The sequence below is a fragment of the Lepidochelys olivacea genome (assembly GCF_965140295.1).
Source record: "Lepidochelys olivacea isolate rLepOli2 genome assembly, chromosome: 2".
In the NCBI taxonomy this organism is placed as follows: domain Eukaryota; kingdom Metazoa; phylum Chordata; order Testudines; family Cheloniidae; genus Lepidochelys; species Lepidochelys olivacea.
This window is the reverse complement of record NC_140412.1, coordinates 195,863,376-195,888,103: the sequence shown is the minus strand read 5'-3', so window position 1 is coordinate 195,888,103 and position 24,728 is coordinate 195,863,376. Positions and strand designations below refer to the sequence as shown.

The 24,728-nt window shown below is 39.3% G+C and overlaps 1 protein-coding gene across 1 annotated transcript in view; it reads right to left on the bottom strand.

Moving 5' to 3' along the window:
* The window catches only part of OSBPL10 (oxysterol binding protein like 10), a 182,560-nt gene that overhangs the window by 26,864 nt on the left and 130,968 nt on the right, over positions 1-24,728 (bottom strand). The window contains exon 7 of the mRNA XM_084620260.1: positions 10,316-10,462. Coding sequence (XP_084476386.1) covers positions 10,316-10,462 — 147 coding nt within the window. The remainder of the gene's footprint in view (positions 1-10,315; positions 10,463-24,728) is intronic.

The window sequence follows — 24,728 nt, the reverse complement described above, 5'->3', positions numbered from 1 at the left end:
GAGAATGTGAAAACAGTCTGGTACAAGTTAATTTAATTCTAACACCACACAAACTTGAGCTGAATTATTATTAAACCTCAAAAAAAAAAAAAAAAAAAAAAAAAAACCTTCGCAGACTCGCAGCCTACTGAACATTTCAGAGGATGCTTATATAAATAAATGTGCCCCCGTTTCCAAATGGTTAGTGAGAGCACAAAATCATCTAATTAACATTGGCTGAAAGAGTAATTTTGTTTTGTCAATAATAGTTTTACTGAAAACTATTCCGATGCACTGAAGGGCAGCAGAGGTCTGTGGAACACAGAATAATGTCTTCCTCCTCTACACAGGACCACAGGAGCGAAACTAGTGAGGAGTTACAGCTCACAGGGGAGACATACAATGTATTATCTACATGACTTAAAGGGAACTGGAAGTGCCAGATCTGTCCTTGTCACTTAGAGAGACACTTTTCCACTATCTACCATCACTGACAGGGAATATGTTTGGAGCCACAGGCAAATCAGGAGCCAGGCTGCGGTAGAATGAGTATTGATGATCCCTGGGAATACTCCCAAGTAAATACACTTGTGGCCTCCTTTCTACACTCATTCTGGCAAATGAATTTCAACTTTCCTCTCCTTTGAGTTTCCTCCTTTCTCCATCATACCCCTTTTCAGTTCATCCTTCTGCCCTGCTCCAAGAATCAGGCAAGTTCAGAGTGATACCATCCCCATCTTGAATGTAAGGAACCTTGCCACTCCCCTCACTGTTATAAAATCAGACTAATGCACAGTTTAAGCCTTTTTAGTGAGTAAAGATAATGGAAGCTATCACGTATTTATTTCCATTCAAATTATAAAATTACAATTAACCCACAAATATTTCTTTGAATGGATTCTCTCAATGACCCAAACCCATTCTGCCATATGCTACTCTACCATTGATCAGTGTTTCATAAGTGAATCAGAACAGCTGCTCTTCAGGCAGACAGGGACTGGTATTGTTGCAAAGTTACTGTTCATATCCAAGAAGAAGGGAGACAGCTACGCTGATTTAAAGGTTTCAGAGTAACAGCCGTGTTAGTCTGTATTCACAAAAAGAAAAGGAGTACTTGTGGCACCTTAGAGACTAACCAATTTATTTGAGCATGAGCTTTCGTGAGCTACAGCTCACTTCATCAGATGCATGCCGTGGAAACTGCAGCAGACTTTATTTATACACAGAGAATATGAAAAAATACCTCCTCCCACCCCACTGTCCTGCTGGTAATAGCTTATCTAAAGTGATCATCAGGTGGGCCATTTCCAGCACAAATCCAGGTTTTCTCACCCTCCACCCCCCCACACAAATTCACTCTCCTGCTGGTGATAGCCCATCCAAAGTGACAACTCTTTACACAATGTGCATGATAATAAAGTTGGGCCATTTCCTGCACAAATCCAGGTTCTCTCACCCCCTCACCCCCCTCCCAAAAACCACACACACAAACTCACTATCCTGCTGGTAATAGCTCATCCAAAGTGACCATTCTCCCTACAATGTGCATAATTAAGGTGGGCCATTTCCAGCACAAATCCAGGTTTTCTCACATCCCTCCCACCCCCATACACACACAAACTCACTCTCCTGCTGGTAATTACCAGCTATTACCAGCAGGAGAGTGAGTTTGAGTGTGTATGGGGGTGGGAGGGATGTGAGAAAATCTGGATTTGTGCTGGAAATGGCCCACCTTAATTATGCACATTGTAGGGAGAATGGTCACTTTGGATGAGCTATTACCAGCAGGATAGTGAGTTTGTGTGTGTGGTTTTTGGGAGGGGGGTGAGGGGGTGAGAGAACCTGGATTTGTGCAGGAAATGGCCCAACTTTATTATCATGCACATTGTGTAAAGAGTTGTCACTTTGGATGGGCTATCACCAGCAGGAGAGTGAATTTGTGTGGGGGGGGTGGAGGGTGAGAAAACCTGGATTTGTGCTGGAAATGGCCCACCTGATGATCACTTTAGATAAGCTATTACCAGCAGGACAGTGGGGTGGGAGGAGGTATTTTTTCATATTCTCTGTGTATAAATAAAGTCTGCTGCAGTTTCCACGGCATGCATCTGATGAAGTGAGCTGTAGCTCACAAAAGCTCATGCTCAAATAAATTGGTTAGTCTCTAAGGTGCCACAAGTACTCCTTTTCTTTTTACTGATTTAAAGGGCTCTGCTAATGTATTAATATTGTGGGCTGTACTGTATCTTTTATGGATCCCCTCATCATTTTTGGCTGTTTTAAATATATCATGCAGAACTGATGGTACATTTGTCTTCTGGGTCTGTACACTCTTGGGGACTCTCTATCAGCAATGCATCTCCTACTGGACTTAAGCCCCAATCCTGCAATCTGTTGCATGTGTTTGGATCTCTGCATGCAGCCCTGCTGAAGCTGCATAACCCACACCTTACATTGTATTGGCTTACTTATACAAAACAATTCAATAACTAAAACAAATAGCGGTGGATATTTTGTTGCTTTTTAAGTTTGATTCCAGCTTTGAAGAGTAGTGGGAGAAGATCATCACAAATCATATCAAAACTGGTTTCACAGATGAAAAATAATTAACATTTTAAAACATTCACTTTCAGCCCAAATATTTATTGTCTGGTATAATTCAAATAGCAATTCATCACAGTTGCTACCTGCTTCAGTGACTTAGATTTACTATATTAAAAAAAATCTTTAGCTGTACATCTCAAAAAGTGTGTGCATCAAAAGGAGGTTGATAGCCTTTAAAAAAAAATGGGTTTCATGTTCTATCATCCACAGAAAGTTAGCGATAGTTCAACAATGTATTCATTATGTCAACTTCAAGGAGGAGAGGAGGACTGCAAAGCCATCCTTTTGGTAAACCAATTCTTCCCTTTTGCCCAAGTGGCCGCATCTGACAAGAACAACATTTATTTGCACAAATCAGGGGTTGGAGAGTAGGGGGGAAATGAAGGAACACATTTAAGATGTTGCTGATTTTGTGATTACATTTTAAAGCTGAAAAGATTTCATCCCCCGAGCTTGCTTGTCAACATCTTGGGGTTCATTTCCATGTTCTCTACTGCTGGATGTATCCTCTGGAGCCAGCTGCCAGCATAACTGCTTAAATAGGCATTAAAAATACTCAATGCTTTCACTATAATTTCAACTGCTGATTAAAAAATTTGAGAGATAGAATTCTAACTCAAACTTATAACTTAAAAAACACCCAGCAGTTTACAAGAAAAGATTTCAATTCCCATATAACAAAAAAGGCTCCACAGCTAACAACAAAATAACTAAATAGTTTCAAAAATGAAATCTCTGCAGTGGAAAATGATTCAAGTTTTTGAGCTTTCACCGAGTGATTTCATTGGGTTTTAAATCTATGTAACTTTCAAGAGTTCTAAAAAATATCTGTACAATGTTCTCTTGAACATTGAAACTATATACTGTATACTTTTGTATTTAACACCACCATGCACGAATATAAACAGTCCAAAAGATTCTGATCAATTTTTGGAGTTGACCCTCATTCTCAGAAATTAGCCAGTTTATACAGTTTTTCCACAGAAACATATAGGAGTTGTGAAAAAACTACTGTATTTCCCTGCCAGTGCAGGAACATTCTCCATATATACTAGTTATCCATGCGCTAACTAAAGCGACAGTTTTCTCCCCTTTCCTGGGAGACAATTCCACAGCTTAACACTATGCACAGCCCAGAAATTTGTACAGAATTAGGAATGAGAAGATTTACACTTGTAACTGGAGCCATCCATTGCACTCCAGACATTTTTGTATTTGCATAAAAGGGTAAGGCTGTCTCTTCTTTTTTCACTTTGGGGGACCCTGACAAATAAAAAATTGCAAATAAATTTAAATAGAATGAGTACCTTTGTGGATTGCATGCTCAGGTAGCATAAATCGTCTGCACTAAATAATCCACTAGTCAAAGCCCTAGAGGAATGGCAGTTCTTGCTACCCCTTGGGGTTTCACAATTAGAAGAAAGCAGTCTAATAGGTGTTCTGCTTTCCTCCTTGAGGATGGGGGAGAGTGGACGGACTCAGAATAGGATTATAATTTGCCTCTACAGGATTTTATGAACCCATCTACACTTAATGCCATTTCAGGGTAGCCGTGACCATAATCCTTTAAAAGATTTGTTTCAAACCGCCACTAGATCCAAGTGCCAGTTGGAGAAAGTAAGTGTGCGACTTCTTAGGACCAGAAGTATTTATTTCCTTTGTCATTGTTTGCTGTGGGGGCAGAGTATACTTATTTAAATATATTGAGACCAACATGGCTATAACACTGAAAACATTAATTTAAATAATCAATTCTAATCTTATTTTGCATTTGTACTTTTTAGTTATTTTCCTAAATAAAGGTTGATTTTCATTGGTTGTTAACAATAAAAACATTGATTTACAACTAAAAAATAGCATTTACTGTAAATTTGGTGCTTTTTTTCCCTAAGTAGAAGAATACTACACATATTTATTTAAGCAATTACATAGCTTAACTTCAATTATTTAGATTCTTTCTTTAGACACTTATTATGTTAGAATGGTAATCAATGCATCTCTTATTTATTTGTGCCATGCTCTATTTAAATAGAAATTCAAATTCAGTTACAAATGGAGAAAAGACAGCTTTTTATTAGTTAAATAAAACTACCTTAAATATGCTGGATACATAAAGAAAAAGGTTTAACAAAAGATTTACAAAACATTTTTGCATTTAAAACTGATTTATTAAACAAAGGCAGTATTATCTGCCATTAATGAATTGAACCGATTATTTCTGGTTAGGATCTCCTTCAAGATTTTGGAACTAGTAGATCCCATCCTCTCACACTTGGTTTTCATTCACAGACTGGAAGATGAAAATAAACATTCCTGCTTTTTCTACTGCCGATTGGTTTCTTAACTTATGATGAACTAGTCTGAGTTGAAGTCGTTGAACAAACTGAAATGAATGAGCGCACCGCACCTTAAGCCTGGGGGGCATTGTCCAGCTTGCCAGGAGAAGGAGAATAGTGCTTTACGGATGTGGGGGTAAGAGAGGGGCTCAGAAACCACTGGAAAAGGGAGCGGGTAAGCATGGCAACGCTGACTCATCCCCAGAGACAGGAAGGGCTGGGGAGTTGAAAAGGAGCAAGCCTGGCAGGAGAAGCCCCTTTTCCCCAGACCAGGTGGAGCAGTCCCCATCCCCACTTCCTCTGGAAGTGGCAAAATACCAGGTTTGGTCAGCTCCTGCAGTGGGCATCGTGCTACCCGCTCCGTCCTCAGGGGGCTGGAAAGGAATTTTTCCCTCACCACTAGATTGGCCTAGGTGAAGTGTGTGTGTGTGTGGGGGGGGTGGTGTTCACCTTCCCCACAGCTGGTTCAGGGAGGACTTTGCTATAGTGAGTAGGGAAGGGAGTTAGGCTATGTGTTCACAACTCATTCAGTAAGTGTAGGGCAGCAGTCCAGTGCAGGAACTCCCCAGAGAAGGGATACAGTGACCAGATAAATGGAAGGACTTAAAAAGGAGATGTTAGTGAAGGACTTAAAAAGGAGATGTTTGTTAAAGGAGCAGAACAGGGGCGGGTGAGAGGGTGTTCAGGACTCCTGTAACTGGCATGGCAGGAGCCAACCCCCCCCCTTCCTTTATAGCCCACCTTAACCCCCGTAACCACATGGGTTGGCTGGGGACCAAGATGGAAAAAGGGGAGGCTGGCATAAACCCCAAGGTAGTTATTGAAATGATCATGGGGTTACCTGCACAGTACACTTTTATCTGCTGGGTAGTCCCAGACATCTAATAATAAAGTTGCAGCCTGATTAAAACCATATCAGGTGTCTCCTGTCCTCCTTTCGGTACAGCCGGACAAGAAGGCATCCCCTTGCCTACAGGAAAAGCTATTGCTGTCAAAAGCTGGTTTAACACTTCAGCATACTCTGGTTCCAGCTGCTTAGCCAGTGACATCTCCTAGTTCAGTGGTTTGACTTTCTTTAAAACTTCAAAGCAAACATGTACAGATTAATATTTTTTTCATTTAAATGATTTTTACAGATTATAATACATTTAGGCCTTAACATAAATTGCCATAATTTCACATTTAATTTTAAATAGATTTTTTTAAAAGCCTGTATTTAATTAATATTAAACCATTTGCTTTAAATAAAAATGGGAGTTTTTTTAATTAACATGATTTATACTTATCCACTTTGCTGTGAGGCAAGAGAGTTGGGCTGCCATTCTACTGAAGGGCGAAGGGAGTATCTGACAGAGCCACTCCCTGACAATTCACTGTTTTAAGATGGACAGAAGCATTCTACTATTCAAAGACGTCATTGTGGGAGTAAAAATAGGGTACATTTGCATCCCAGTGTTAAGCTTTCAAGCCAGATGTAATTTGAAAAATAAGCAAAAAGTTTTGTAACGTGGGAAAATAAACTACCATGTCCATTTCTGATGAATGGATTTATTTCTTCTCTTCTGGGTTATGGCATGACTTTGTTGCTGTATATGTCGTCAGCCATTTACTTCTAGGATAGCAAAAAAACTGGGAAGAGAGGAGAGGATACCAGGCACCTCAGGAATAGTATCCAAAGTTGTCCCAATTGATCTGTCTGATGGAATGCGTGTGACCAATAACACAGCTATCCAAATTACAGGACAGAAAAAGTATTAGGCTAATAGTAATTTCATTAAAAGCCAAAGAATGAACAAATTTAAAAAATTATTTGCACAATAAATCTACTTTAAAAAGCTCGTTAAAGTGCAGCCTAAAAACCTTGATCCAGCTAAAGCCTCAGTGCTACGCTGTGATCTACTAATGCAGAGCCATGGACCCACACGCGGCGCCTCTGATTGCGGTGGAAGTCCATGTGAGTGCAGGAGCCTGCTGTAGCAAAACCTGATGAAATCAGTGATGTCAAGTCAAAACAGCAAGTGCAATATAATCCTTCAATATGAAATGTGGCCGCACATCTCCTTCCAGCAGCGAGCACCTCTGCAACATTAAAGTGCTGCTATTCTCTCCTTAGGAAACTTGAGTCAGTTTGTATGTAGCCAATGCTAATATGCCAACATAAGAAACCAGTCCTTAGGAAAGGGAAAAGATGCTGTTTTCTTTTATATGGCTCATGAATTTTATGATAAAGTCTTTCAGGAGCAATTGCCACTAAGTGCTCAGAAGAGCACTCTTTGGCCACGTATGTATCGTACAACAATTTCTACTTTATGAAAGCAACTGAAGAAAAAGCCCTGGTGGAGTAGGCACTGAGAAATTCAAAAACACTTAAAACTAAACTGAAGTAATTTCAAACATCTTTTGATTTTAACATCCTCTCTGTCACAGCTAGCTCCTGCAGACCCAAAAGCTGACCAGTATCAAAGTTATCTGGGATCTGACTTTTAGAGGAACGGTTAAAAATGAAGTAAGTACGGTCACCAAATAAACTAGGCTTTGTTTCTATACAGGCTAAAGGTTGCCTCCCTGTATTAGTCAGCAATCTAGACAATTTTTAAAAATAAATAAAACCAACCAACCAGTCAGTACTTTTTTAAAAATTCCCAAATGGTTAGAAAAGGTTTTTAGGCCATGGTAATACAGTGGTCTTACTGATACTCTTACTATTCGCATTCATGCATCATTCACACTAAAAATGAACTTGACGTGGCTAAACAAGTTTCTTATTCTTCATTCAGCATAAACATCTATATACACACACAATTTACCAATATTAGGGTCGGATGCCATTCATCCATGTGCTCCAAAGTTCACATAGTCCTCTGTAATGCTCTGTCAATGTGATCGGAGATCAAGGTCAGAGTATAGATTCTTATGATCTTTATTTATTTATTTTTGCACACTTAGGAATATTTACATTGCTACAAAAAACAAACAACCCACACTCACAGCCTAACAAATTATCATCCTTTGGGGGGAAAAACGTTTTTTGATTCTCACATTGGATGAGAAGTGATTGATCAGAAAACAAGATAGTAATGTTTCACTTGCTATAGACTCAATTTAATGTTCCTCTCATTCATACTATTTTGTATTTGGGGGTTGTGTGTGGCAGCACACAGACAGCGAAGGGACTGGAAATTTAAAAAGAAATCCCCCATCGCCATCTCGAAGAAGCTCAAAGATAGTTTGATATATTAGACTGAAATAGTTTTACTGCCCCTCAGGTGTTTTTGTGGGGTGATAAAAGTCACATAGGTTACCAAAACTAGAAAATGGTTTGCGAAATAGAAGGTGTTAATGGTGAAGGTCTATGAAGCTTCTAGATCTAGTGTAACATTCTGAATTCAGGATAGAAACGTTACAGTATTTCTACCAGACCACTAAAGTTGAAGAGCCCTAAGAGGCTGAAGAATGCAAAAACTAACAAACAAAAATACAAATAGTATGCAGGCCTGGGTGTTTCTCTCACCTCTAAGAAATGAGAATAGAAGTAATACAGAAATGAAGTGGTGAAACTTTGGTTGCACTCACAAACAAACATTACCGGCAGTATGGGTATCTGATATTATTTTTGCAATGGATTAAATGACTGTTTAACCGTGAAGTTGTCATTTTCATATTATTTTGTCTTATTATTTCAACCATTTTAGGAGAAGAAGGTATATATGCAAGTATATGAGGAGAAGACGGACCACACTGGGCAAATCCTTTATTTCAGAGAAAAATAATATAAAGTAAATTAATAACATTCGGTTTCTAAGAACAAAAGGAAAGCAAAGCAAAGCTTTTTTGTATATCCACATGCCCCTGAGAAGAGCTTTCTTTCATAATTACTCTACCATACAGACACAACTCTCTGATCTTCCCATACTGCTTTTATTTGTGGAGGAAACAAGTCAGAATAAATTCATTTTACTTATTTCACTTCTTTGACGATAACAGCAAGAACAACAAAAAAGCTTTCTGTAAGCACACTCCATGCCATTAAGAAAAAAAAAATCCTCTCAATGCCTATGCATCCACAAGAGATAAAATCACTAGAGAGTGGAATACAAAATTATTAACAGAAGGAAGCTCTCATTTTCAAACTATCTACAAATTTTCCAACTCTGCAGGGGCTTACAGAAAATCTCTCAGGTGACACCTCTACAACAAGATTCCTTTATTTATATATATATATAATGTAAAGTAATATATATATCATTTATTTGAATGGTTTCAGAACAAAGGAATACACAAATGTAATCTTTTGTAATATGACTAACAAGAAGAGTAGTTTTGTCCTGACCAGCCATAATTTTGTTATACTAAATTGCCTGAAGTTTTCATGTGATCCAAAGGTATCGGATACCAAAGTACTAATTAAACCCATCTTCCTTGTTCCATAAATTGAAAGCCTTTAACTCCCGGTGTTCACATTGTCTTTTTAGAAGCAGGTGAAATGAAACTGACTATGGGCCTAATCCTGCATTTCTTGCACAGCCAATAAACCCACTGCTTTCATGGGTGTTTTGAATGTACAAAGAACGTAAGATTTTGCCCTGAATGAATCGTAAGAAAAGGCGATAAAGACCCTGGCCTTGCAAACATTTATGCATGTGAGAAACTTTACTCACATGAGCAATCATACCAAGTCCAATCAGTCTACTCACACCACAGTCATAGGTGCTGGAACAATTTTTTATAGTGGGTGGACTGACAGCCATTGTAAACCCTGTGTATGATGGAAACCACTTCAAATCAGGGGGTGCTCCCGCACCCCCAGCACCACTAGTTCCAGCATCTATGAACATAGTTAAGGACATGTGTGTAAGTGTTTACAAAATGAGGGCCTTAAAGAGCAAGACAGAAATTTTATCATGGCCTCTATTCTGCTTCTGATGACTATAATGGGACTAAAAGATTTGGTCAAATGAAACTGTGAGCTGCCCTGTGGAAACATTATACCACAATTCCAGATTTGTTTGGATTAAACTGTCACTGTCCCAAATGGAATGTGAGGTCTTGTTTTGAAGCCCACAGTAGAGTCTAATTTTCTAAGACAAATACAAATCTGTAAAGCTCCTCCACCACTGCCTACAAACAAACAAACAAACCAACCTTTTCCTCTCCTTCATGTCTGCAGCTCCTGCGGCTGTCATTTGACACGAAAAGCCTGCTTAAGCAAGCTGATCACCCTCCATACTGCCCCGGGATGGGACCACGCTTTTTAAAAAGAAGCAAATCTATGAAAACTATTGGTTAAGAGTTTGCAGAATAGGTTGGGATCTGAAACAAAATAGTCTGGGAGGAAGAACTGATTTAGTAAGAAAGAATGCGCAACTTAAAAAAAAAATATATAGATGTAATGTGCCTACCCTGGTTAGATCCATGCCAAGTTTGAGCTGTGAGATGAGATGAAGAATTATGCTACGCTGATCTTCCATGACTCCTAAATCCTCCTCTTCATTATCTTCAGTATCTGTCATCTCATCTTCAACCAGGATCAACTCAGGAGCTGAATGCTAAAATGAAAACAATCACCAAGCATCACCAACCGGATAAACAAGTAGCAACATATGTCATGTACTTATGCATGCTTAAAAATGGGGATAGCACAGAGCACCCAGAGGGCCCCCTTACAAAAATCCACTTAAGGCTGTACCACAACTTTGATGTTTCAGTGGCAACAATGGTGATTATTAGCAAGTATTAATTTATAAATTATTATATAATATTTGTACTGCAGTAGTTCCAGTCAGCAACAGGGGCACATTGTGAGAAGTTCTGATACAGGTATACAAAAGCAAAATGCCTTCCCCTCCAGAAGCTTGTTCTTTTCTTTATCTATTAAGTAACAAGCACGGTTGAGAATCAGTATCCTCAAGAGAGTTTCAATTTACTAAACCACTCATGTAAATAAATATCTTAAGAAATCATAATATTAAGGACTACCTTCACATGATTCATCCCCTCATTCATCCCAATTGCTCAACTCTGGAAATCATGGATCAAGTAAATTTTGAATAAAATGCTTTTCAGTGCTAATTTGACCCTTATAGTCAAGAACTTTCTGTAATGGAGGTAAATTGGAGTCTAATCAGACGTATATACATTAATGTGAATTTTTCTGCTCATTGCAGTGCTATGAATTCGTGGCATGGTGTTCAACATTTAGCTTGTTTGTGTTCAAGTCAGAGGAGCAATAGTACATCTGCCCATTTTCCAGATATCAATTAAGGATTAAAAAAACAGAAAAAGTATGCCACTTCCCTCCAAAGTATACAGAGAGTGTGTGTGTGCGTATGGCAGGGGGTGGGGTGGGGGGGAGGAGGAGTATAGTAAATTCTGCAAAAAAACATAACACTTTCTTGCCTCTTAAATTGCAATATATTAATTAACTATATCTGGGTGGTAATTATTTAACTCAATTCTTTTAATATGGAATTCACTCCCCTTGGTGGTTCATCAGAGCCAGAGTCTAACAAGCTTCAGGGCCAGGACATGAATTATTTGGGTTTGCTTTTACAAGTTCTTTTTTTGTTTGTTTGTTTACATTGCTGAAAAATTTATAAGACAGTTGTTCACATTTCTTGAGGCAGCACCAATGGTTCTTTACTGCTAACTCTGGTGTGTAGCTGTGTCTTATATAGATTTAATTTTGTAAAGAAAGAATATCACGGCGGCAGCAACAGTTGCTCTATTACACAAATCAATAAATAATTTTAAAGAATTATAAAAGACAGGCTGTGATGATTTTTACAGCAAAGTCTAAACATTCCAAGCAAAAGACAAAAAACTGACATTCTGCTTGTTCTTTTATTGTACACAGAATTGGGGTTTAAAACAATTTGCTCGGAAGAACATCTATAATCATGTTAGAGCCAAAAAATGCTCATGTGACTTACAATATTAACATACACAAAGCAAGACTTATTTACCAATATTCTACAGGCTAGTCACTATTCTGTATAGATGTTTCCATGATTTGGATCAGGTTTTTTTCTTTTTTTTTTATAATCGAATGCATGTTTCAACAGCTGTCCTCCAATATAAACCATTACTAGAAAATCTCTGAACTCAAATTAGTTATGTTAATTTCGTCTGGTGAAACACCACTAGAACACAGAGCAATTAAAAAGGCTCTTTGTAACTACTCCATCTAGAAAACATTATATAATGCCAAACCTGGTGAGCTGTAACCTTAACAACTGTGGAAGCTTTTGAAAGGGCAAAACAACCACTTTTCTCCACTCAGAAAAATGTATAGCAGGATAACCCACCCACCCACCACTAATCAACTAATGCATGATTGACAAGTTCAGTTTCAGTATGTTAGCACATAATCTGACAACACTTACTATACGTGATCTAATTCCATAAGCATATAGTAGATGCAGAATGCTGCAGCCCTATGCTGTTATGTACATAACTGAATTTCATCTGGAGGGACCTTCAGAACTTACAGTAGACGTTTCTACAGCAGGCTTGCCTTTCATCCAGCTTGACCTCATCAAGAGTACTGTGCTACCGTTATCAGTACCGCTGCTCTTGCTGCTAGCTTGGTTAATGGCGCACAAGCTAGAGCTGGAATCAGTAGTACTAAGAACAGGCAACAGAACCTCCCCCTCCCCTTCCCAACCCCCCCCCCTTTTTTTTTTTTTTTAATTTCAACGGAGTTTAAAAGAGTGTGCTGATGTCAATCTGCTGCCTGCATTTCTAGTCACATGACATTGAGATCTGTGGGCTTAACTGCAAATAACTCCCACTGGAAAGATGTTGCTGCTGTTTCCTGAAGGATATCCCAGGGGGCAGCTTTCTGCTTCTATTTTTTAAAGTTTCCCCAAGCACACATGGGCAGACAACAGCCTCACAGGAGGAATATACTTATCTTTCATTTGACAGACTAGTAGATAACAAGCTCTCAAGTGACACCAAAAAGCTGTAACTAAGCTTTCAGCTAATAGAATACTGACAGCCATGTGACCCTTAACAGTTAATGAAAAATTACTGATACACTGGACAAGAGATTAAATTACTGACAGAATACACTGAGAATTTTATTTTTCTTTTGAAAACGATATATTCCTCTAGGTACACACAGTTTTCAGATTTTTATTCTTCATAAATTCAAAAATGTTACTAACCAAATACCAACTGGCTACTGTTTCTGTTCCAATTTAGTGCAATGGTACAACACTGTAATATTATATTTGCCTACTCATTTAGGGTATTTTTTTTAAATGAACAAGAATTCTTTCCTTGCATATCATTAAGCTGAATGAGTAGATTTTTGAACCTGGGATTCTACACTTTTAAGGGCAACTTTGAAGGTACAGTCCATAATTAAGGCTATGTTTTAGTCATGGGTATTTTTAGTAAAAAGTAATGGACAGGTCAGGGACAGTAAACAAAAATTCACGGCCTGTGACTCGTCTATGACTTGTACTATATATACTCCTGACTAAATCGGGAGGGGAGGGAGAAGAGCCTGGGGGTTCTGTGGGTGCTGGGCGGGGGGGGGAGGCCTGGGACCACCATGGGTGTTGGAGGGGGGGCAGTGGCGGCACGTGGCCCAGGACCCCCGCTGGTGAGGGGAGAAGAGGTTGGCGGGGCCAGCAGGCTCCCTGCCTGGCTCTGTGCCTCCCTGGAAGCAACGACATCCTCCTCCCTTAACTCCTAGACAAAGAGGAGGCCAGGCAGCTCTGCGTGCTGTCTCCACCAAGAGCGCCAGCTAACCGTGCCAATGGGAGATGGGGGGGGTGCCATGTCTGCAGGCAGAGGCAGTGTGCAGAGCTGCCTGGCCATGCCTCCACCTAGGAGCTGAGGGATGTCTCCGCCCACCCACCGAGGTAAGCGCCACCCAGAGCCCTCAACCCTTCCCGCGCCCCAGCCCCCCACCCAAACTCCTGCTGCTGCTGGGGGAGGGGAACACAGTGGCCCGAGACTGCCCCAGCAGCGGCCGGTGCAGCTGGCCCAGGGGCTGCTTGAGCTGCTCGGGCAGCCTCCGGGCCAGGTGCACCGGCCGCTGCAGAAATAACAGAGGATTTCCATAATCAATACAATTGTCAATGTCATGTGAAACTAGTATATTATGCTTAATATTTAAAAAAAACCCTAACATTTCCCTAATTCTTTTTTAGAATATTAACCCCTCAGTGGCGTTAGAACAATTTTTATAGCGGGACTGCTGAAAGCCACTGAACAAAACTATAAACCCTCTATATGATGGAAACCACTTCACATCAGGGGGTGCTGCAGCATCTCCTCTTCCAGCACCCCTGCCCCTACTCACACCACATATGCGGAGAAAGACTACGGTTTTCAGTAAAAATGAAGAGCCCCTAACTTTGTAAACTGCTCTAAAAAAAGTGGGTCAATATTAGCCTTTAATCTAGAGTGAACAGTAATGCAGCCATGGAAATATTTTAGTTTTCTACTCCTTTTCATTCTTTGCCAATGAAGGTTAAAAACCCAGCCAGCCAGCTGCCATTTTCATTACAGAAAGTGAACTGCAGTCCTCTTTGGTGCAATAAGTCATATCCTTTAAATACTGTTTCCTAAGTGTAGGTGAATTGCCTATTAAGTGCCTTGAACATACAAAAGACTTTTTCAATCAATGCACAAACAAAATTTCTCCAAAAAAGTACTTGGTGAAGCTGTCACCGTATAACCAGATTCTAGGGCATGTGCGCATACAGCCACAAAACAAAAGTATGTTGCATCAATAAAATGTTAACTAATATCCAATCAGGTTTTTATTCTTTATCTTCCAACAAACACACACAATGGAGTATAAAACTAAGAATTAACCATTCAGCTGAGCACAGAAGATTATGGCACCTCCTCTAAATAATTACAGTACAGTATGTGAATGATGGGGTCACCAAGCCTGGCATTGGACTTGGTGTGGTCCGGGACCAAGGCCCAAGCCCCACCGACCGGGGCCAGGGGCTTCAGCCCTGAGTGGCAGGGCTCAGGTTACAGGCCCCCCCAACCTGGGGCTGAAGCCCTTGGACTTTAGCTTTGTCCCCCACAACCCAGGGCAGCGGGGCTCAGGAGATCTCAGGCTTCGGTCCCCCTTCATGGGGTCGTGTAGTAATTTTTGTTGTCAGAAAGGGGTCTCAGTGCAATGAAGTTTGACAACCCCTGGTCTAACCTAACTCAAAAAAGGCAAACCAAAGCTTACAATAGTGGGGATGAGATAGTAAACAGAACTTAGCTTCCCAAAAAATTTCTAGAAGATGATACGTGAAAAATACCTGGTTATTTCTAGCAGTCCTAATTGAGGTTTAAAGCTTAAATATTTAATTTCAAAGTAACCAAATACTTTTTAGGCCTCCCTCAATATTAATATCTTTTAGGTTCAATTGTAGGAGACTTATGAAAATGCACTCTTCTGAAGGAGAATCATTTTTAAAACAGTCAATTTAATTAAAAAGGGGATTGTTTCATTTAGAGAGGTCATCTGTTAAGACAGGGAATTGATGTTTTAACTAATGGACTTTGTCAAGAAACATCAATTCCCTTTCTAAGAGATGAAATCAGTAAGTAAAAATTCCTTCAAATAAGTAGACTGTCTACAAAAAAAAAAAAAAATAATAATCAGGAAGAGTGCACTTCCATAGGTCCGTAAATAAAATCCATATAGCCAATGACAGATTTTCTATATGAGGAAAAACCTCATTAATCCTCCACTCCATTAAAAAAATCTCTCAACAAATTTGGATTTTTCAAATTCTGATGACAGTCTCATAACTGAATTTTATAGGTGGTTAGTTCTTTTGAAGTAATCAGTTTCAAGACCAAGTTTTCAAATATGGACTCCCAAACTGTATAGGCAAATGTCTTTGGAATAAATTGGGTAATTGTATGATGAACCGTGACAGGGGGCTTCACTTTTTTTTTTGGCAGTACAATATGGTGACAAAATAAGGGCAATGCACATTTAAGGCTATATATGCTGAGGCTTCATATTAAAGTAAGGAGACAACTGTCATTGCTACACCTGAACCACTATCTTCAGTTCTTCTAGGTACTTCTTTACTGGAAAGATATAGACAAACGAGAAAAATTCCAAGGAGGACATAAAATTATTAAGGGGGCTGAAGGACTGACTTATGAGATGAGACAAAAGAGCTAAATATGTACGATTTAGCCGAGTAGTGAGTGAGGAAAGAAAAGAAGAACAAATATTTGAAAAGTATAAATGGTAAGTATGAAGAAAATTTAGTATGGCACAAGGGAATATAAGCAGGAGCAATGGGATGAAACTAACAGAAGCAAAGTTTAGGTTAATGATCATGATTCCTGTACAGTAAAATATATTAGGATTTTAATTAATTTCCCAAGGGATGAGGCTTCCACATTTAAAACTAGATTGGGAAATGCACTAGAATATATACTGTAGTGAACACTCACTCATGGAGAAGGCTGGACTAAATTACTCAAAGTGGGAAATTACATCTTGTTTAATTACAATGTTAAACACAATTTAGCATTCAGTGTAGGCAAGGACTGCCATGTTTAATGATGAATCAACTGGTCATAGCTAGCCTCAATCAGTAAACCTTAAATTCAGTGTAGACAAATAGTCTTTTACATCTCTAATTTTTCATTCTGAATTTCATTCTGTTCAAAATAGAGGTTTGCCAGCAGCATTCATCACTTACATATGTAATAGCGATTAAAACTCACAGGCCAGATTCTTGGCTAGAAGTCCAGAGCTATGCCAGTTTACATTAGCTGAGAAATTAGTCCCATACATCAGTCACCACTGTCAGTGCCAGAATTAGATTCCTTTTCATACAGTAAGTAATATTAACAGCACCTTTAGACACATTGATTAACAATGAACCATTACTGCTCAGTGGGTTTGTCACTAATTGCATATGCATCTCTGTGAGTGACTTGTCAGCTTCTTTTCTTGTCCGTATTTATACCTTCCAATCATTTAATCATATTCGTTACCAACTGCAGCATGTGCATGATGAGATAATATCCATCAATACACTGTCCCCTTATTGACAGTGAGTTGAGTGAGCTAACCTATCATTTGAGTCTCAGGTGCAGCTTGTTCAGAAGGATCAATTTAGTAAATGGTCTCATATAGAAACTAGCTTGTCAGTGGGTGCTAAAGGAAAAAAAATCCAGAAAGACTAATCACAAACTAAAATTACCTCTCAAAATAAAAAAAAACTGACTATGAAGACAGTGTCCCACACCTCAAATCCATACTACAGCCACAAGTGACGGTAAGTATTACTAACACCTTCCAGGGAGTACAACTCTCCTATCAGAGTAGGAGTGATTTAAATCACTGATTTTAATCATGATTTAAATCAGTAAACAGAAAACCTTAAACTAAATGATTGATTTAAATCACTTTTTGCATTTGTACTTTTTAGTTATTTTCCTAAAGAAAGGTTGACTCTCATCGGTTGGTAACCATTAAAACATGTTGATTTGCAACCAAATATACTCTTTACACTAAATTTGGTGCTTCTTTTTGTTAACCTGAAGGACAGGTTTATTTAACAAATTAGATAGCTTGATTTACGTTTGTACAGATACCTAAATTTTACTCTTTTTTTAGTATCTTTAAGAAATGCATCAGTCACAATTTTCATTTACTGGATGATGGTTAATTGTGTCAAGCTTCATTTGGAGATAAATGCAAATAAATTAAAAATGAACAAAACCAGACTTTTTTAATTAAATAAAATGACCGTCAGTGTGCTGGATGCATAAGAAAAAAGTTTATCAGAACAGGTTTTATATATATAATTTATATATTTATCTGAACTCTTTATCTGTAGTTAGTAAAATGAACTGATTGTTTCTGGTCACCATGTCCTTCAAGATCTAGAACTAGTAGCTCTCTACGCAAAAGAATAAATGGACACAAATCAGAGATCAAGAATTATAACATTCAAAAACCAGTCGGAGAACACTTCAGCCTTCTTGGTCACTCAATTTCAGACCTAAAAGTGGCAATTCTTCAACAAAAAAATTTCAAAAACAGACTTCAACAAGAAACTGCAGAATTGGAATTAATTTGCAAACTGGACACCATTAAATTAGGCTTGAATAAAGACTGGAAGTGGATGGGTCATTACACAAAGTAAAAACTATTTCCCCATGCTAATTTTTCCCCCTACTGTTACTCACACCTTCTTGTCAACTGTTCGAAATGGGCCATCCTGATTATCACTACAAAAGGGTTTTTTCCCCTCCTGCTGATAATAGCCCGCCTTAATTAATTGGTCTCATTACAGTTGGTATGGCAACACCCATTTTTTCATGTTTTCTGTGTATATATATCTTCCGACTGTATTTTCCACTGCATGTATCCGAAGAAGTGGGTTTTAGCCCACGAAAGCTTACGCCCAAATAAATTTTTCTCTCTCTAAGGTGCCACAAGTACTCCTCGGGGGTTTTTTTGCTGATACAGACTAACACGGCTACGACTCTGAAACCTTACACCTACTTGTTATTTATAGATTGGAAGAGAAAAAACAAGCTTTCCTGCTTTTTCAACTCTCAATTGGTTTCTTAACTTTGAAAGTATCACTGAACTAGTTGTATAAACTGAAATGAAAATATTCTCTGCACCTAGAGAAGAGGCTACTGCTGTCAAATGCAGGTTTAGCACTTCAACAAAGTCTGGTTCCAGGTGCTTAGCCAGTGACTTTCACCAGTTCAGAGGTTTGATTTAGGAACCTAAATCTCACTTTACAGCAGACTTGGTCATGCACTTTCAATGAGACATCAGCTTTCAAGTGCCCAAGTCACTTTTGAAAATGGGACTCTGGAACTTTTACCATCATCGACGAGGCTGCAAGTCTTTCACAGAGGTCATGGAAGTCACGGATTCCATGACTTTCCAGAACCTCCATGACTTCCGCAGCTGCAGCGGGCTGACCCCAGGGTGGCCAGAGCAGCTGGGGCGGCCCTGGGTCCAGCGGCACCGGCAGCTGCTCTGGCCAGGCAACGCAACTGGTCCCAGGCACTGCCCGGGAGCTGCGGTCTGGTAGCCACAGCAGGGCCCTGGGCCACCCCACATCCGCTGTGGTGGCGGCGGGGCCACAGGCCTCCCGGAGCAGCAGCAGTGTGGTCCCGGGCCATTCCCGCCCCCCCAAGAGTGGCAGCAGCAGCCAGGTCCTGGGTTACTCCCCACCCCCAGGAGCAGCAACAACCACCGGAGTACCCCGCCCAGCAGCAGCGTCCACTGGAGCACTCTCCACGCCCCCTAGCACCTAAGATTTAAGCATGGGTATTTTTAGTAAAAGTCAGAGACAGGTCACTGGCCACGACATTTTCGTTATTGCGCATGACTGGTTCGTGACTTTTACTAAAAATACCCATGCCTAAATCATAGCTTTAATCATGGGCTTATGGAGGCTACAGGTCTAGAGCAAAGTTTTCACAGCCCACACATCCTGCCTTACTATAAAAAGACCTCCTAAAGGAGGCCGTGGAGTAAGGTATTTGACTCAATTGATATATTTCAAACTCCAGTGATATGCAGGGGCTGATTGTCCATATCACCACATACTCCATTTGCCGTACCCAATAAGGGAGCAATTTTTCAGCAGAAAGATTATTTTTCAAAACTAAATAGTAAAAAAGCTACCCTTAACAGTTTCTTTATAAAATTTGTTTCCAGGAGCTTAATCATAACATGCTAGGCTTGCTATATGAGAGTCAAAATTAAACTTGACCTTTTAAAAAATAGTTAACATTAAGCAGTCAACAGACTAACTGGGGTGGGGGAAATTGCAATTAAAAAAATTAAGTTACTATTTACAAAGAATCGTGACATGGAATCTGTCGTTGGAATCTTGGTTAAAGACAGAGAGCCTGATTTTCCTCTTACTTATACCAAAGTAAATTAGAAATCCACCAGAGGATTCACACAGGCATAAGAGGAACCAGGTCCAACTTGAGCATATGAAAATATTCATGAAGTCTAATTCAAATAACTGAAATTCCTGAAAATATAGGTTTTTAGCTTCTTATAATTAATTGCTTTTATTCAGTTCTGATTTATGTGACTCTTCTCCAAATACAAACATTTTCCTATTTAAATAAAATTTGTTACCCAATTTCTAAGCATCTAGCATTACTTTTTCCACTAAAACTTTAACTGTAACTCTAGGTTCATTTTGCGAGCATGAGTGAGTCATGCATGACACATATGGTGACAATGTCACAAGATAAAAGTTTATTTTTTTTCAGATAGTCCTTTGGGTGAAGTTTCAGTCATTAGAATATTTCCTTAAGTTCCATTTCCAGCCAAATACAGGTGATAGTTTTATTTTTGATACTTCTACATTATATTCTAACATTTGAGAGAATTTCCTTATAAATGAAATGTTTATGACATATCTAGATTGTTCTTTTTTCCTGTTGAGTTTGTTATTCCCATTTGGTAATTTGAGTGCTTCAAGACAAGCCAATAAATTCTTCAGAAAATAATCCTGTGAATTCTTAAACCTTGAACATTATGTGGACAAAATTTCCATGTTTTGTAATTTTGCTGAAATTATAAAGCTTTATATAAAAAGTTAATTTTTTACAAAATCTCTTTGTGGATTTACTCGTAAGGAGCAGCCCATATTTTAAAAGTGTGGTTTGATACCAAAGCTGTAAATTTTAATATTTCTAGTCATGAAGACAGGCTGGCATGTACAGATTAGGCATTCAAAGAAAAATAAACATATCATCAAAGCATATATGTAGTTTCCAATCTCTTCCTTTCCTGCAAAAGGAGACTACCTAACACCAGAAGGCAAAGATTCAAAGTTAGACTTTCAATATCTAGATATTAACAAAAGTGTTAATGAAAATGTTTTGACATTTTCTTTAAACAGGGAAATTAAGTATTCATGAAATATGCATCACTGACTGCTCTTGGACTCAAGTCTTTTACGCACAGAACAAGTACAGAAAGTGCAAGCTTTTCTTACCTATACTGACAACGTGGTTTAACTCCGACCTAAAGTGATCACAATTAATAGTGAAGACATACAGTAACATAAAAGTGAGACAGAGGTGGTGAGGGAAAGAATTCAACAAGGAAAAGTTGTGATTCTTATGAGGGGTGGAGAAGGTATATATATCTGGTATGAGACATAAGCAGCATATCTTCTATGCTTCAATGTAATTGATGTTATTTGTGCAATTCTTCAAAGAAAAATTTGTGGGAATTCATAAATACAGTAGTTATTTGAGTTTTCTTTTTAGAAGAAACTATCCATGACCTAGGGATTTTTTTACAAACTTCACACACTCAAGGGACACTAAAATCCTCAGTAAGAAGATCTGTATATTTCAACCCTTCCATACCAAGTTGTTCTACAACAAGACCAACCACTTCTCCCATTTAATCAAATATGCCCTCTACCAGTTGCCATGTGAAAAGAAATGGGCCTTGCAATGTAGTCTTGTGGTCAAATTTGGACTCAGATGGACTGAGGGAGAGTGTAAATTTTTGAGTCCAGTCTCCTCACAGAAAGCAACCAGTTGCCAGACCTTCCCTGTTCAAACAGCAGCTGTACAGTCAAAAGCTGCTGCTGACTGCAGCTGTAGCAGTATCACATCAGGAAAGATGCCATTTCTGAGAAAGTAAAATCCTAAACCATTTGGAACTTTATAGATTAAAAATCACTTTTAATCTCCACCCACAATCCAATAGGCAGCCAGTGCAGACTACAGAGCACTGGTAATGTACTCCTGACATGAAGCACCATTTCATAAGCAGGCAGCCACATTCTGCACAGGCTTGTATTTCTGAGTGTTTTCAAGGCAGAGCCAAATAGGCATCCCTCCTTCCCACGCTCCCTGTAAGCATTCCTTTCAATAATGGCTGCCCCCACTCATTCCCTCCAGACCTTCCACAATTCATCCCTTCAGACAGGTGCTGATCCTCCACCACCACCACCCAGTGGGCAACAGTAGGCCTGCAGGGGGAAGCTGCTGCTGTTCTGAGTGGAGGGGATGCTGAGCTAATAACTCCATGATCTTGGGGAAGGCCTAATGCCAGCAAAGTGCAGTGAGAGAAGTAGAGAGGTCTCACCATAGGGACCAGCAGATCAGGGATCCCAGCTTCTACCTCCCCCACCCCGCAAAAATGCCAGGCCCTTGAGGGGACCTCAGAGCCTGGGAAGGGGGAATTCACGCTCATGGGACTCTTTGGGAGTGACAGGCGACATTGCCCTCTGACACGCACACCTTGGGATCCCCCAGATAAACTCTTAGCCCTCCAAGGTCTGAGGCTGTGTTCACCCCATCCTAGTGTGCTACAGTAGTCTAATCTCAAATTGATAAAGACATGGGTAGCAGTGGTGAGGTCTTTGGGCAGGTCACACCTTCTTCACCAAGTACAAGTGGAGAAAGAAAGCAAATCGATCACATCTGCTACCTATATATCCACAAGCTGTAAAGGATCTCGCAAGACCCCCAAAATGGAAATCTGAACTAAAAAAACAGCAGGTGTACTCCCTCAATCAAGGGGACTGACCAGATGCAAGGTTTAATCTGGTTACTTCTCTCAGCCTACCAATGTTATCTATGACTTGTCTGGGTTAGACTTCTACCGGCTATCATCCAGGCCGCACTCTTGCCCAGTTCTTGTGCCAGAATTCCTTTCCATCACTATTGCATTTTGTGTTGCTGTTATTTCTATAAAGGTGGAGTGGCAAAAAGTCTACTGTGCACATTCCTGAACTCAGAAGTCTCCAGCTAAATCAAATCTGATCTGTTTCAATGCTGTGTATCCTTGTCCAGTTAACCTATCAATTCTATTTTGTTTTGACCCAACATGAATACCTATACTTCCCCATCCAGTATAATTTTGTACATTTCACAGCTTCTTTGCCATTAGTACTTGAAAAAGCAGAGGTTGTAAAATTAGGATATTGCTTAATCTAAACTCTAATATACAAAAATGCTTCTCAGTATTGTATGCCCTTAAGAACTCAATTCAAACATTTTTAATCAGACTTGCCATCAAACAAGGAGGAAAAAAGACAGCAGCAGCAGCAAAGAGATAATAAAAATAATCAAAGAGAAAAGCCCTACAGGCTTGTCGAAAGAAAGAAAGAAAGACAGAAAGAAAGACAGACCTTAGAGACGAACACCCGTTGTTTATCATAAAAGTGTATTTTATGCTAATCTAGACAAACAAGAAAATTAATACAATATCACGCAACAGGTATTTTGTAAAAATGTATTTTCTAAGATGACACAGCCACCAGCAAAGAAAACAAATCTCCTTCTAGATGTGGGCAGATTTGCTTTGAGAATCAAATTTTTCAAAAGTAGATGCCCATAAAAAACAGCAGCTGGCGTTCTTGGAATGGAAAACAGTTATTCAGACCATATAAAAGCAAACATAGTATATCAGTATAGCAAGGACATGTCTTACTTGAATAAGACCTTGTCAGGGGAGGAATCCCCAAAGCTCTAACTTTTTTTTTTTTTTAAACCTAAGGAATACTAAAGAAGAAAACAGTAACTTGCTCAGTCTCCAGCGTGAACAGCAGTCATTTCTTATAAGGATGCGCTTCCTTTAGCTAGTCACAAATCACTGCCTCCACAGATTTCATGACCCACAAGCAAGACCAGTAAAGAGCTTCATAAAGATCCAAGAAAAGATTTCTACCCTTTCTAGGTTAAGTTGAAACCTGCACTGGCATGTTCACAGGTTGCCTGTTATAATTGTAGAAAGTGCCCTAGAATAGCAAAAAGAAAAGGAGTACTAATGGCACCTTAGAGACTAACCAATTTATTTGAGCATAAGCTTTCGTGAGCTACATGCATCCGATGAAGTGAGCTGTAGCTCACGAAAGCTTATGCTCAAATAAATTGGTTAGTCTCTAAGGTGCCACTGGTACTCCTTTTCTTTTTGCAAATACAGACGAACACGGCTGCTACTCTGAAACCTAGAGTAGCAAGCTCATCCTGCCTCTAATATCACAGGTGTAAAAACAAGAACAGAATTGAAACAACCGTCTTTGATGCTGAAGGTGTGATAAGGTCTGGAGAAAGTGTGAGTACAATAGAATTTGGACCTATGCAGTGCCTTTTATAGTGCAAATTTCACAAAGTGCTTTATAATAAACTAGATGCAGATGAGACAGTGCAGTGTTTTAGGTAAGCACCGCAGCCACTACAGTTCTCAGCAACAGGCTTGAGTAGCAGAACCCATTTTATTTCACAGGAAAGTGTTAGCCAGAACACTAGGGTTTCCTCATCAACTTTACATCTGGATAACCTCCAGAAATAGGCAGAAAGTACTTCTATTGTCTCATCTAAATTAAGCTCTTTGGATCAGGAATAGTCTTTCATACCTTTCTAAGCCTATTGGCAGTATTTTTCAGCCTTGATTTATTAAAATGGAGAGGTCTAATAGAAAGTTTATTTCCCATTTTGGATTAAATATTTTAAATTTGTTTTAAATAAAGCTATAATCTTTTTTTAAAAAGCTTTACTCTCTTGTACACTGCACTGCCTATCTCCCGTCCTTCATGAGCAATTTGTCTCTCCCTTCTACTTGAATCTCCTCTTTCTCCCCACACACTGCCTGAAACTGCCTCCCTTAGCCAGTCTGACAAGGGGGATGAGGAAATACCTTTTATTGTTTGTCGTGGTCCCTTATCCAGTGTGACAATCCATCGACTTCATGCTCCCTAAGCCTTACTACTTTCAGCTAGCCTTACACCGCTAACATCATTCTCAGCAATGCCATCAAGTCTAGCTCTTGATGTCCAACCTTAAACTCTTAAA